The sequence below is a fragment of the Gobio gobio genome (genome assembly GCF_949357685.1).
Source record: "Gobio gobio genome assembly, chromosome: 24".
Lineage (NCBI taxonomy): Eukaryota > Metazoa > Chordata > Actinopteri > Cypriniformes > Gobionidae > Gobio > Gobio gobio.
In genome coordinates, this window is record NC_137120.1 from 40099999 (window position 1) to 40116252 (window position 16254).

At 35.5% G+C, this 16254-nt stretch overlaps 1 protein-coding gene across 1 annotated transcript in view; it reads left to right on the forward strand.

Annotated features, from left to right (window-relative positions):
- Positions 1-16254, forward strand: part of ptpn4b (protein tyrosine phosphatase non-receptor type 4b) — an 81079-nt gene that overhangs the window by 23915 nt on the left and 40910 nt on the right. Inside the window, exons 6-12 of the mRNA XM_079807574.1 lie at positions 2289-2333; positions 2423-2475; positions 4819-4939; positions 6072-6159; positions 8411-8499; positions 8588-8651; positions 14960-15132. Of these exons, the coding sequence (XP_079663700.1) occupies positions 2289-2333; positions 2423-2475; positions 4819-4939; positions 6072-6159; positions 8411-8499; positions 8588-8651; positions 14960-15132 (633 nt within the window). The remainder of the gene's footprint in view (positions 1-2288; positions 2334-2422; positions 2476-4818; positions 4940-6071; positions 6160-8410; positions 8500-8587; positions 8652-14959; positions 15133-16254) is intronic.

A 16254-nucleotide genomic window follows, 5' to 3' on the forward strand; every position in this document is an offset into this window, starting at 1 on the left:
AAATCATGTTGATTCGTCAAATCGTTTTCGATAAACGCGCAAACAAATTTGATGTAGCGGTTGCGAAACTACACATAAGGCTTTATCTCCGCAACGCTTCATCGTATTCAAACCAAACTTGGTACATGTCATCACAAGCATGACCTGAGGCAACCATGCCTACTGGTCCGGAGATACGAAAAATGGCTGTTTTTGCTTATCACTTTTGTAACATAAAAATGGTCTCGTTAGATTCAGGACGGCATGCCGAGTCGACTGATAACAAATTTGATCTTATCGGCCATTTTGGCTGTCGGCCATTTTAAATTATGTGCTAAAATACTGTATTTTAGGAACGCATGAACAGATTGTTACGAAACTCGGTATGTGTCATCAGCACGATGCCATTAACAAGCCTGAGAAGTTTCGAAACAGCGCCACCTAGTGGATAATTTTTAAATGCTTATAACTTTGGGTGTGATTGACGTATTTTCATGGGAGTTACGTTTTTTGTCTCCTGAATCCTTGCCGAGTCCAACGATACCAAACTTGCCAGGTTTCGGCGTATGGTTTGTGCAGCGTTGTAATTTAGCGCTTTAAAAACATTCGCTGATATCTTCGAAACCGCTAGTCCAATCGAGACGAAACCAGCACCAGAAGTTCAGAAACAAAGGTCGATAGGTAAATACTAATACCCATATGTCAAAATATTGATAGTAAGGGGGAGTAAAATCCAATCAAAGTCAGGTGTCAGTCATTTTTCATGTGTTTTTTCATATAAATATCTATAACTTTAAAACAAAATGGGATATTTTCACCAAAATTGTATGAGCTCACTCTGAGGACACATACAAAAAATGGTGGGATTGTGCCTCTTGGTGGCGCTATAATTGAACAAAACATGAAATTCCCATTGTCTACAATGCAGTATTATGATATAAAATGCTATACTTTACAAATTAATTGGTGTATAATTACGAAACTTGGTATTTGCCATCAGCATCATGCCTTTAAGCTACTTAAAAGGTTTCAAAACAGCACCGCATGTGGTCCATACTTATAATGAAAAGGCCTCTTGAGGCTATATCTCTGCAATGACATATTGACACTATATTGACACTCTGCTTTGATATATTGACACCAATCTTTGCATGTGTCATTGTTCCCTTATTCTGACCACACCACATCAATTTCGTAACTGTGCCACCTATTGGTTGAAAGTGATAAATCATTAAATCATTATTATCGACTGTATTTATTTTATATTTTCCCTAAAATCCCCTTAATAGGTCTTTAATTGCTCATTGTTGCAGTTGATCTGACACTGCCAGCCATTTTGGCATGTCTTGTCTTCTTCTTTGCGCTTGGCAAAAAAAGCGTTTGTATTAGTTTTTCGAACGTTAGCTTTTTAAACAATGTGGCGGTACTTCCGCCCACGTTCGGCGTGACCTTTTCAACGTACGTTACGTAATGCCTGGCTCGAATAAGAGGAATATGATTATGTAATTTGTTTTTTTAAACATCATTCAGTGTAATTTAAGTGTTTGTCTACAAATTAGTTAATTTTTACCTTCTATATTATAGTAGGCTACAACGGACTCCCATAGTTTACAGTTTTAGTTGAGAGATTTGTTTTCCTTGAGAAAATTTCTGTATTTTTTCATGTGCTGTACCTGATGTATCCAAAATAATCGATATTAAATCGAATTGAATTGCAAGCTTGTGAACCGAAATCGAATCGAATTGTGAAATTTGTGTCAATACCCAGCCCTAATATGCACTATATTAGCATATATATTCATTATATTCTACTGAACCTGTTAGTGATGTCTGGATTATTTAATGTGTTTAAATAAATCATAAAAAGGACAGTCACTGTGTATAAATGATTATATTTCAACAACGTATTGGAGTAAAAACGCAATTAGATTTAGAAGTTAATGCAAAAATTGCCTTATATGAAGTTTACATGTTTGCATACAATGAGTTATTTGTGTTAATTATTATATCTAAAATCTGAATTTATGCTAATAGTTTGGGCTCTGTCCTTTTAATATTGTAGTAATGTGTGAGTAAGGGCTCCCTATAGTTTACAGCATTATCTTTTAGAAACTTTTAGTTATGATTGAATTCATTTCAGGACAGACACATTTTGTTCAGTAAACCACTGTTGAATAAAAAGCCATTTTGTAAAACTGCTGTAGATTTGTGTACCCTTACACCCCTTGTATACAGTAAAAATCTCACATTTTACTCTCTTTGGAAGCTTGTTACGTATTTAACAGTGATTTTGTATTGATTTTGTTTAGGTATTTGTACTTTTTGCAACTGAAGCAGGATATTCTGAGTGGCAGGCAAGCACACAAGTTCTACATGTAAAATTCACCATTTTCCTTCTCAAAGTCAAGCTCGTAATAATCATTTTCAATTGTTTCTTTGCTAGGCTTCCTTGCCCACAAAACACTGCAGTCCTTCTGGCTTCATATGCCGTTCAGGGTAAGAATTACAGATTATTTATGCACAATGTCCTATGGGGTTTTCAGAGCCAATATCTACCTCATTTTAAAATCATTGCTTTCTGACATTTTGGCTAATAAAAAAAGGCAATGAGGTGTATTTTGTATCTTTGTGTCAGTATGTTACTTGCTATTTAAATGTCAATTTTAATGAAGCAAATTTTGAGGAACTGATGCAGACTCTGGCCTGTGGTTTTGTTTGGCTGGTGATATAAACGTCCGCACAGGATGCACAAAGGCTGCATGGTTAGCCAAATAGTTCATGATCTGCCTTTTGCCTCTTTCCTGTCTCTTGTCTGACCCATTTCCAGTAATAAAGCTGAAAAATGTGGCTAGTGCCGTTTTATTACATGATTAACAATCTGTTGTAGTAGCCGGTCATGTTACACTGTGTTTACTAGTAGCTTCACATTTGATTCTTTTATCGTATGGAAATCACATTATATATTTTTTCTTTTGTATTTACAATATTGTATATTTGTGATATTTTACTTTTAGATTTGTCGGTAACACTTTACAATAAGGTTAATTAGTTAACGTGAACTTATAATGAACTATTAGAGAATATATATACTAATATAAAGCATTTATTTATCTTTGTTAATGTTGATTTCAACATTTACTAATACTTTATTAAATTCTTGTTCACATTAGTTGATAAACTGTGAACTAACATGAATAAACCATGAACAGCTGGATTTTTATGAACTAACTTTAACAAAGATTAATAAATACTGTAAGAAATGTACAGCTCATGGTTATTTCATGTTAGTTAATACATTAACTAATATTCACTCATGAAACCTGATTGTAAGGTGGTACCCATTTGTCCTATTTTTCTTAGTGCTGACTTAACGTTAATATCTTCAAATTTGAAATTAATGTACTTGAAACTTTAGTTTTAGTGTTTAGAAAATTGTAAAAAAAAATAAAGAATAAAAAAAAAATTGGAGAAAATTGTTTAAAAAAAGTTAAATTCTTCAAATTATTATATTGAGAAAATTGTAAAAAATGTTGAGAAAACTGTTTAAAAATGTTCAATTCTTCAAATTATGTTGAGAAAATTGTAAAGAATGTCGAGAAAATTGTTTATAAAAAGTTAAATTCTTCAAATTATTATGTTGAGAAAATTGCTTAAAAAAAGTTTAATTCTTCAAATGATAATATTGAGAAAATTGTAAAAAAGAATGTTGAGAAAATTGTTTAAAAAAAGTTCAATTCTTCAAATGATACTATTGAGAAAATTGTAAAAAAAAAAAAAAAAAAAGTTGAGAAAATTGTTTAAAAAAAGTTCAATTCCTCAAATTATTATGTTGAGAAAATTGTTTTAAAAAAGTTCAAATCTTCAAATTATTATATTGAGAAAATTGTAAAAAAAAAAAAAAAAAAAAAAAGAAAAATTGGAGAAAATTGTAAAAAAAAGTTCAATTCCTCAAATTATTATGTTGAGAAAATTGTTTAAAAAAGTTCAATTCCTCAAATTATTATATTGAGAAAATTGTAAAAAAAAAAATGTTGAGAAAATTGTTTATAAAAAGTTAAATTCTTCAAATTATTATGTTGAGAAAATTGTTTAAAAAAGTTCAATTCCTCAAATTATTATATTGAGAAAATTGTTTAAAAAAAGTTCAATTCTTCTAATTTTAATATTGAGAAAATTGTAAAAAAAAAATGTTTAAAAAAAAGTTCAATTCTTCAAATTTTAATATTGAGAAAATTGTTTTAAAAAAGTTCAATTCTTCAAATTATTATATTAAGAAAATTGTTTAAAAAAAATGGAGAAAGTTGTTTTAAAAAAGTTAATTTCTTCAAATTATTATGTTGAGAAAATTGTTTTAAAAAAGTTAAATTCTTCAAATTATTATATTGAGAAAATTGTAAAAAAAAAAATTGAGAAAATTGTTTTAAAAAAGTTCAATTTATCAAATTATTATGTTGAGAAAAATGTAAAAAAAAGTTGAATTTATCAAATAATAATATAGAAAATTGTACAAAATTGTTAATTGCTTCTATAATGTTGATATATATGTACTTGCAAATGTATAACTTTTTTTTCAAGAAAATTTTTGTTTTATTAATTATATTATTAATTATCGTTAATTTATTAGGTTATTGCCCACAAATATCTTTGATAAACTGATCAACCCATGAGTATCAGCCAATCTTTGTTGTTGCTTGTGAATAAAAGTAAACAGTGTGGAACAGTTTCCAGAAGCTTCAATGAGGAAACCGGAAGCCTGGCTCTTTGAGAGGCTGAAAGACACATCGAGCCTCACATTGACACACATTGACACATGGTTTCTTGGCCTGTTTTGTGTTTCAGCTGAGCTGGGGGACTACAGTCACTCCGAGCATTTACCGGGATACCTCTCAGAGTACAGCTTCATTCCCAACCCTCCGCAGGACTTCGAGAAAGAGGTGGCCAAACTTCACCAAGAGCACAAGTAAGACATCCTCCAGTGTGTTACTGATTCCTCTATTTAAAGGGTTAGTTCACCCAAAAATGAAAATTCTGTCATTAATTCCTCACCCTCATGTCGTTCGACACCCGTCAGACCTCCGTTCATCTTCAGACACAAATGAAGATATTTTAGTGTAAAGCTGATGCTGAGAAAGGCTTCAGATAGGCCTCCATTGGCATTCAGTACATTTACACTCACAAGACCCATAAAAGGCACTTAAAACATCATTACAAAGTCCATCTCACCACAGTGACTCTACAATAATTGTACGATGCGATGACAATAGTTTTTGCGCGCAAAAAAAAATCAAAATAACACCTTTATCCAACTTGTTCTTGTCTTCCGTGTGTGTCTCCACGACGCATGCGCGAGAATATGACGTAGATCCGCCGTTCGGGAATCCATGAAATGCACACTTTAACCCCATTTTGAGAATTATGCCGAGACCTAAAGCACGATCAATGTAGAATCCAACAGCTTAGACACGCGCGTCTTCCTCTGCTTGTAAACAAATCTCTTCTGGGTCATGTGTCCGAACGCCGGATCTGCGTCATATTCTCGCGCATGCGTCGTGGAGACACACACGGAAGACAAGAACAAGCTGGATAAAGGTGTTATTTAGATTTTTTTTGCGCACAAAAACTATTGTCGGCGCATCGTACAATTATTGTAGAGTCACTGTGGTGAGATGGACTTTGTAACGACGTTTTTAGTGCCTTTTATGGGTCTTGTGAGTGTGAATGTACTGAATGCCAATGGAGGCCTATCTGAAGCCTTTCTCAGCATCAGGTTTCAACTAAAATATCTTCATTTGTGTCTGAAGATGAACGGAGGTCTGACGGGTGTCGAACGACATGAGGGTGAGGAATTAATGACAGAATTTAAATTTTTGGGTGAACTAACCCTTTAACTGAGTGTCAGTGGAGACGGAGGAACAAAGGGTCACAGCTGAACACACACACACACACACACACACACACACACACACACACACACACACACACACACACACACACACACACACACACACACACACACACAGAGGCAGATTTGCGGAACAAGGCGGTTCATTGTTTGTGGATCTCTGAGATTGAGTCTCTCTTCTCTCTCGCAGTGGACTCACACCAGCTCAGTCCGAGTTTAACTACTTGAATGCTGCGCGGACGCTGGAGCTGTACGGCGTGGAATTGCACTATGCTCGGGTGAGTGAGCGGCCCATCTTACCCCAACAGCTGCCCCTCTTGTTTCATATGTACTGCAAACAAACACTAGAGGGTGGAATGATCCCGGGTGCCACTTTAAACTCGGGATGCACCCTTGTTTAGAGTGCTTTTATTTCTTTGTTTTGTTTTGTTTTATTTGTTTTGTTTAGTTCTTTGTAGGGCTGTCAAAAGATTAATCGCATCCAAAATAAAAGTTTGTGTTTACATAATATATGTGTGTGTACTCTGTTAATTATTATTTATATATAAATACACACACATTCATGTATATATTTAAGAAATATTTGCATGTATATACATTTATATAATCTATAATATATATAAATATAAATGTTTTATATATAAAAATAATATTTCTTAAATATATACATGCTTGTGTGTGTATTTATATATAAATAATAATTAACAGAGTACACACACATATATTATGTATACACAAACTTTTATTTTGGATGCGATTAATCTTTTGACAGCCCTAGTTATTTGTTTTTTGTGTTTTTCAATTTTGCCTATTCATTTGAATATATGCAGTTATAATTTGTTTGGCTGTCATTCATTCTGCCATCAGTTTGTTTTATTAGTTGTTCTATTGTTTATTAGGTCATTCTATATATTGTACTAATGCACCATATATTATATTATATTATATTATATTAATTATATTATATTAATTATATTGTATATTTTATATTATATTATATATTTTATATTGTATTATGCTATATTTATTTTATGTATTTATTTTTTTGTAAATTTTTACATTATTTATTTATTTTTATATTTTTATTTATTTGATTTATTTTAGTTTTTTATTTTATTTTTATTTATTTTATTTATATTTTATTTTATTTATTGATTTTTATATTTTTATTTATTTCTTATTTTATTTCTTATTTTATTTAATTTATTTATATTTTTATTTATTGATTTTTATTGATTTTATTTTATTTTATTTTTATTGATTCTATTGATTTGTATTTTATTGATTTTTTTATATTTTTATTTTATTGATTTTTATTTTATTTATTAATTTTTATTCATTTATTCATTTATTCATTTATTCATTTATTTATTTATTTATTTATATTTATTTATTTTACTAAAACAAAACCTAAATCAAAGTTTTAATTTAGCCAGAAACCGAAAATGAAAATAAAGTTTATTTAATAATCAATTAATTCATCAAAATTTTATTTAATCAGCACTAGTAAAACTTGTATATAAACATTTAAATTGCACATAGGAAAGTTTATATACATTTTCTTTACTCTAATTTGTTGTTGAAATATAAACAAGAAAAAAAAAAAAATATATATATATAAATATATAGGGGGGGATCCTATGGTAGTCAATGAGGGTGAGATCTGCTTGGTTACAAACATTCTTCCAAATATCTTCCTTTGTGTTCAGCAGAAGAAAGAAACTCATACAGGTTTGGAACAACTTGAGAATGAGTAAATGAGTTCATTTTTGGGTGAACTATCCCTTTAAGACAATACGTTAAAGCATAACTAAACCCTAAAACAACTTTTTTTAGTTAATGATCTGCAAGACTGGGGCTTTATTAGAGCCGTTCATTAATTCAAGTAAATGTTTTGACATTTGGGTATAAAGTGTTTTAATTCTACAATATATGGTGTAAAACCGTCTCAGTGCTGCCCTCTTAAGGTGAACAGTGGCGACTGCAGTTGAATTTTCCTATTGGACGTTGTTCACAATTCCATCAACATTTCCATTCCATCACAATTGGACAATTCATCCTCCACTTCAGGTGAAGGATGGGGCAGAAAAGTCCTCTGTTGCAAAGCTACTGGCGTCACTCCATCCTTGCGAGTCTGACAGCTGTCAATCAATCCGTCACCGCGGGTCTCAGGTGCAGTGGGTGGAGTTAGGCTCTGACCAGGGGTTGAGTGACCCTTTTAAGGGAAAAAAATTAATATTGTGCATATTTTTAGCAAAGTTATTCACGGTTCAGCATCACAATTTCAGTCAATTAATTTTTGGGTTGGCAACATTTTCACTAATATATTGTTCTGTCATTCATTTGCTCTGTTGTTCGTTTGAATCATTCTATCCATCTGTCATCCTTGGCTGATAGCAAAATGGTCGCCAGTATATTGAGGATCCCTTCTTAAGCAAAGCAAAAGTCTAAGCACTCTTTAAAACAAAATGGTTTTGATGTTGCCGTGGAAACTGCATCCTTATGGTTTCCTGCTCTTCCTGATTTCAGGACCACTGTAACGCAGAGATTTACGTTGGAGTTATGTCTGCCGGCATCTCCGTCTATAAAGACAGGGTACGAGTCAACCACTTTCCATGGTAAGTGTGGTTTCAGCTGTACGTGGGAATTTCATTAAATAAACACGTTTGAAATCATCTCATCTTCCCTCTTTCTCTTGTGTTTCAGGTTGAAAATTGTAAAAATATCTTTTAAATCTAAACAGTTTTTTATACAACTAAGAAAAGAACTGGTATGTATTTCTTTAGACTTTTTTTCTACATGAATTATTACTTGATTGAAATTAAATTGAAAATGCTACAGAACTACATGTCATTGTTTCAGTTTAACGATTTTAATGAACTTTTGCTGTAGTTAGTGCTAGTAGGTAGATTACTTGCTAATTGTAATCGGTTACTGATTACAAATTACATGATGAAAATTATAGTTAGCAACAGTCAGTTACATTACACATTTCAGGTAATCAGACTACTTTTAGACTACTTTCAGACTACTTTTAGACTACTTTCAGACTACTTTTAGACTACTTTCAGACTACTTTTAGACTACTTTCAGACTACTTTTAGACTACTTTCAGACTACTTTTAGACTACTTTCAGACTACTTTTAGACTACTTTCAGACTACTTTTAGATTACTTTCAGACTACTTTTAGATTACGTTCAGACTACTTTCAGACTACTTTCAGACTACTTTCATACTACTTTCAGACTACTTTCAGACTACTTTCAGACTACTTTTAGATTACTTTCAGACTACTTTTAGATTACGTTCAGACTACTTTCAGACTACTTTCAGACTACTTTCAGACTACTTTCAGACTACTTTTAGACTACTTTTAGACTACTTTCAGACTACTTTTAGACTACTTTCAGACTACTTTTAGATTACTTTCAGACTACTTTTAGATTACGTTCAGACTACTTTCAGACTACTTTCAGACTACTTTCATACTACTTTCAGACTACTTTCAGACTACTTTCAGACTACTTTTAGATTACTTTCAGACTACTTTTAGATTACGTTCAGACTACTTTCAGACTACTTTCAGACTACTTTCAGACTACTTTCAGACTACTTTCAGACTACTTTTAGACTACTTTCAGACTACTTTTAGATTACTTTCAGACTACTTTTAGATTACGTTTAGACTACTTTCAGACTACTTTCAGACTATTTTCAGACTACTTTTAGACTACTTTCAGACTACTTTTAGATTACTTTCAGACTACTTTTAGATTACGTTCAGACTACTTTCAGACTACTTTCAGACTACTTTCAGACTACTTTCAGACTACTTTTAGATTACTTTCAGACTACTTTCAGACTACTTTTAGACTACTTTTAGACTACTTTTAGATTACTTTCAGACTACTTTTAGATTACGTTCAGACTACTTTCAGACTACTTTCAGACTACTTTCAGACTACTTTCAGACTACTTTTAGATTACTTTCAGACTACTTTCAGACTACTTTTAGACTACTTTCAGACTACTTTTAGATTACTTTCAGAGTACTTTCAGACTACTTTTAGACTACTTTCAGATTACTTTCAGACTACTTTCAGACTACTTTTAGATTACTTTCAGACTACTTTTAGATTACTTTTAGATTACTTTCAGACAAATTTTAGATTACTTTCAGACTACTTTTAGACTACTTTTAGACTACTTTCAGACTACTTTTAGACTACTTTCAGACTACTTTTAGACTACTTTCAGACTACTTTTAGATTACGTTCAGACTACTTTCAGACTACTTTCAGACTACTTTTAGATTACTTTCAGACTACTTTTAGATTACGTTCAGACTACTTTTAGACTACTTTCAGACTACTTTTAGATTACTTTCAGACTACTTTCAGACTACTTTTAGATTACGTTCAGACTACTTTCAGACTACTTTCAGACTACTTTCAGACTACTTTCAGACTACTTTTAGACTACTTTCAGACTACTTTTAGATTACTTTCAGACTACTTTTAGATTACGTTCAGACTACTTTCAGACTACTTTCAGACTACTTTCAGACTACTTTTAGACTACTTTTAGACTACTTTCAGACTACTTTTAGACTACTTTCAGACTACTTTCAGACTACTTTTAGACTACTTTCAGACTACTTTTAGATTACTTTCAGACTACTTTCAGACTACTTTTAGATTACTTTCAGACTACTTTTAGATTACTTTTAGATTACTTTCAGACTAATTTTAGATTACTTTCAGACTACTTTTAGACTACTTTTAGACTACTTTCAGACTACTTTTAGATTACTTTCAGACTACTTTTAGATTACTTTCAGACTACTTTTAGATTACTTTCAGACTACTTTTAGATTACTTTGATGCTGTGTTCACACCAAACGCGAATAGAGCGTCAGAATGGACGCTTGAACATTTTGAATCCATTCGTGCGTCTACAGTGAATTGGACGCGCATATAAATTGAGTGTTTGAAGCAAAATAGACGCGCGTTCAAGGCGCTCCAGGAGAAATATGTCATAAAACACCTCTGCCTCTTTTCATTTTCATTAAAAATATATATTAAACATTAATAGCCACACAAATGTGGTCCAAGCAACTCCTACATTAACTTCACATGTATATTTAAATATCCTAAAAAATAAAGTTATGAAACTTCCCTTTGCCCTCAGTCAAAACGATTCGCCAGACATCAAATTATAGATTCATGAGAGCAAAGATCACCCGTTAGATCCACACAAGATAAATTATATCTGATGTTTAACCACTACAGGACATCAGAGTCAGCGGCAGACGTCAGAAGGACTGGCAGAGGAAAGGCTGCTCTCGCCGGGGTTAATGAGCGCTGAGCGCCGCTGATCCACTGGAGCTCACAACTCCAAAAACACAACATTAAATGTTCAAATAGCCGCTCTCTTTATAAATAAACCACAGATTTGAACTTTAAACAACTCATTCTCACCTGAAAAAGTCTTAAAACTACATTTTGTGACACAATAGTAGTATTTTTAAATTATGCAGGGTTTCTCATCACGTCACTTCACCACGTGACAGCAGCGAGCAGGCTCCTGATTGGTTAATGCGGCGCGAACAGACGGCAAAGTTCAGATTTTTCAACTCATGTGTCAGACGCGAATTCGCTTCAAATGCGTGAATGCACAAAAAGCACCAAATAAAATCACTCGCGCAAGACGGTCGATTCGCATCATTTGCGCGAACTGCACGCGCGAATGAGGCGGAATCGTTTCTATCGCGCTGCAGGACCCCCAGACGTGCGTCAACGCGCTTTTCCATTGACTTAACATTGAAATCACTCGCTCCAGATGCTTTATTCACGTTAGGTGTGAACGCAGCATTAGATTACTTTCAGACTACTTTTTTAGACTACTTTTAGATTACTTTTAGACTACTTTTATATTACTTTTATATTACTTTCAGACTACTTTTTTAGATTACTTTTAGACTACTTTTAGATTACTTTTAGACTACTTTTGAACTGTTTCGTTTATCACATTGATTTGAATAGGATAATCTTGTACAATATTGATATAAAAAGACAAAATTTACTCCATTCTTTGCATCAACAACATGAATTGCATTACACATTACATTATGTCAGGGTTTCCCAAACATATATAAGCAAAATCATGTAAGCACCTTATTCTTGGGAGCGACCACGGATAGGTGTTTGTGGGTGTTTCTCCCTCATATCTGCTTTAAGGTCTTAAAGGAACATGCCACTATTTTTGAAAATAGGCTCATTTTCCGACTCCCCTAGAGTTAAACAGTTGACAGTTTTCGAATCCATTCAGCCGATCTCCGGGTCTGGCGGTAACACTTTTAGCATAGCTTAACATAGATAATTGAATCTGATTAGACCGTTAGCATCTCGCTCATGATATTATGCAGCGCCTGAAAATAGTCCCAGCGCTCTCTGTGTAAGCAGGTTGTCACGTTGGTTATGTTGACGGAAGTTAGCGTATTTTCAGGCGCTGTGTAATATCATTGCGCCGCTGCACTCATGGGGCGGCTCACAGCTCTTGATTATTACGCAGGAATGAGAGTATAGTTCCTGCCATATCGGCCTAGAAAATCACAACTTCTCATTTTCCGTCGGTCTTAGTACACGATGGAACTACACACATCACAACATGGAAATTAATCGTTTCTTCGATGCATCGCAATGCAGACGAGGGCGATTCGGTATCGGTTCAGTGATAGACCATAACCGATTATAATGTACTGATTCTTTTCTGACGTCATTTGTCACGCACATGCTTTGTCACGGTAGCATACAATGGCAGAGGGAGGCGAGACGCGAGTGACCGCAATAGGAGAGAGCGTGGCAACAGCACTGGTAAGATGTCATTCGGTTTCTTTACTTTTAATGAACATGACTGTATGTTGAGCACCTGTGACTTGCTTTCGGTTTTATTTGCGGTAGTTTGTGCGCTGGCTTGATGAAGAGATAGTAGTGCTGTCATATCTTGCGATAACATGTCATATAGGCTAGCCCATAATGCTCTCACTCATTTATTGTTTAGCGTTGTTGGGAGGACTGGGAGTAAAATGTTTCAACAACCAGATGCATTTACACTTTAGCTTTCACTGTAATGCGGCCCAGACCACCTCCTCAAGTGGCTTTTAGTATATTGTGTATTTGTTTTAAACACTCCTGTTGTCTTCTGACTTGAGTTTTGTTTGATACATTCAAGAAGCGTGTTTTCTTTGAGCAGGTCAAATTAAAGGTTCAGTTCATATAACTGACTGACAAAATTATATACATGAGGATGCAGTGCATCGTGATATCGAACCGAACCGAATCAATGGCATGATAATCCCAATCGAACCGTGAGACCAATGTAGGTTCACACCCTTAATCACAACATGTAAATAGGAAAATGTTGGCGTTATTTTGTCACTTATTGAGCAGTGGGCTAGCAGGAGCTGTTTACCTCCAGTCTTTGTGCTAAGCTAGGCTAGCTGGAGCTGTTTACCTCTAGTCTTTGTGCTAGGCTAGGCTAGCTGGAGCCATTTACCTCCAGTCTTTGTGCTTGGGGTGTATGGACTTATCTAACTCTGGGGGATACGGTGAATAAGCTAAAGACCCAAAAAGTCGGCGTGTTCCTTTAAATTGAATTCATAAAGGTCTTTAAAAGGTCTGATTACTTAATTTTTTGAATCTGATCATGTAATGCAGTTCACATACACTCACCTAAAGGATTATTAGGAACACATACTAATACTGTGTTTGACCCTTTCGCCTTCAGAACTGCCTTAATTCTACGTGGCATTCATTCAACAAGGTGCTGAAAGCATTCTTTAGAAATGTTGGCCCATATTGCTAGGAGAGCATCTTGCAGTTGATGGAGATTTGTGGGATGCACATCCAGGGCACGAAGCTCCCGTTCCACCACATCCCAAATATGCTCTATTGGGTTGAGATCTGGTGACTGTGGCGGCCATTTTAGTTCAGTGAACTCATTGTCATGTTCCAGAAACCAATTTGAAATGATTGGAGCTTTGTGACCGTGCATTATCCTGCTGGAAGTAGCCATCAGAGGATGGGGACATGGTGCTCATAAAGGGATGGACATGGTCAGAAACAATGCTCAGGAAGGCCGTGGCATTTAAACGATGCCCAATTGGCACTAAGGGGCCTAAAGTGTGCCAAGAAAACATCCCCCACACCATTACACCACCACCACCAGCCTGCACAGTGGAAACAAGGCATGATGGATCCATGTTCTCATTCTGTTTACGCCAAATTCTGACTCTACCATCTGAATGTCCCTAACCCTAACCCTAACCCTAACCCTAACCCTAATCCAGACTCATCAGACCTTCAGTCTTCAACTGTCCAATTTTGGTGAGCTCGTGCAAATTGTCGCCTCTTTTTCCTATTTGTAGTGGAGATGAGTGGTACCCGGTGGGGTCTTCTGCTGTTGTAGCCCATCCGCCTCAAGGTTGTGTGTGTTGTGGCTTCACAAATGCTTTGCTGCAAACCTCGGTTGTAACGAGTGGTTATTTCAGTCAAAGTTGCTCTTCTATCAGCTTGAATCAGTCGCCCATTCTCCTCTGACCTCGAGCATCAACAAGGCATTTTCTCCCACAGGACTGCCGCATACTGGATGTTTTTCCCTTTTCACACCATTCTTTGTAAACCCTAGAAATGGTTGTGCGTGAAAATCCCAGTAACTGAGCAGATTGTAAAATACTTGTCTGGCACCAACAGCCATGCCACGCTCAAAATTGCTTAAATCCCCTTTCTTTCCCATTCCGACATTCAGTGTGGAGTTCAGGAGATTGTCTTGACCAGGACCACACCCCTAAATGCATTGAAGCAACTGCCATGTGATTGGTTGATTAGATAATTGCATTAATGAGAAATTGAACAGGTGTTCCTAATAATCCTTTAGGTGAGTGTATGATCAGTTAGTACCCAGCACTGTCTGTAGTCGTGAACATTAGCGAAGCTTTATTGGTATTGGTACTAACATACTAAAATGGATCGTTTGCTTTCTCGTCTTGTGTCGTTTTTCTTTCTATGTGTCGTAGACTGAGAACAGAGAGTCTTTATTGGGTTTTAACATGATGAGCTACAGAGCTTGTAAGAACTTATGGAAGGCCTGCGTGGAGCATCACACGTTCTTCAGACTGGAGCGGCCCGTGCCTCCTGAGAGGAACCTCTTCCTGCAATACTTCACCCTCGGGTCCAAGTTCCGCTACTGGTGAGAACGTTACTAGAACAGTTTGTTGATTCGGATATAGTGGATATAGGAGTTTCGGACCCACTTTATATTAGGTGGCCTAAACTACTATGTACTAACATTTTAACATTTCATTTGATACAATGCACTTATTGTGTACATACATGTTTTTACATTGTACTTACATTTAAAAAATACCTTCGTGTAATTGCATCTGTAATTAATTTCTGTAGTTACATTTGTAATTACACAGTTGACACTTCCCTTACACCTAACCCTACCCTTAAACTTACCCAAACCACCACACCTGTCCCTAACCCTACCCTTAAACTGACCCATACCACCACACCTGTCCCTAACCCTACCCTTAAACTGACCCATACCACCACACCTGTCCCTAACTTTACCCTTAAACTTACCCAAACCACCACACCTGTCCCTAACCCTACCCTTAAACTTACCCAAACCACCACACCTGTCCCTAACCCTACCCTTAAACTTACCCATACCACCACACCTGTCCCTAACCCTACCCTTAAACTTACTCATACCACCACACCTGTCCCTAACCCTACCCTTAAACTTACTCATACCACCACACCTGTCCCTAACTTTACCCTTAAACTTACCCAAACCACCACACCTGTCCCTAACTTTACCCTTTAAGTTACCCATACCACCACACCTGTCCCTAACTTTACCCTTAAACTGACCCAAACCACCACACCTGTCCCTAACCCTACCCTTAAACTGACCCATACCACCACACCTGTCCCTAACTTTACCCTTAAACTTACCCAAACCACCACACCTGTCCCTAACCCTACCCTTAAACTTACCCACACCACCACACCTGTCCCTAACCCTACCCGTAAACTTACCCAAACCACCACACCTGTCCCTAACCCTACCCTTAAACTTAACCATACCACCACACCTGTCCCTAACCCTACCCTTAAACTTACCCATACCACCACACCTGTCCCTAACCCTACCCTTAAACTTACCCATACCACCACACCTGTCCCTAACCCTACCCTTAAACTTACCCATACCACCACACCTGTCCCTAACCCTACCCTTAAACTTACCCACACCACCACACCTGTCCCTAACCCTACCCTTAAACTTACCCATACCACC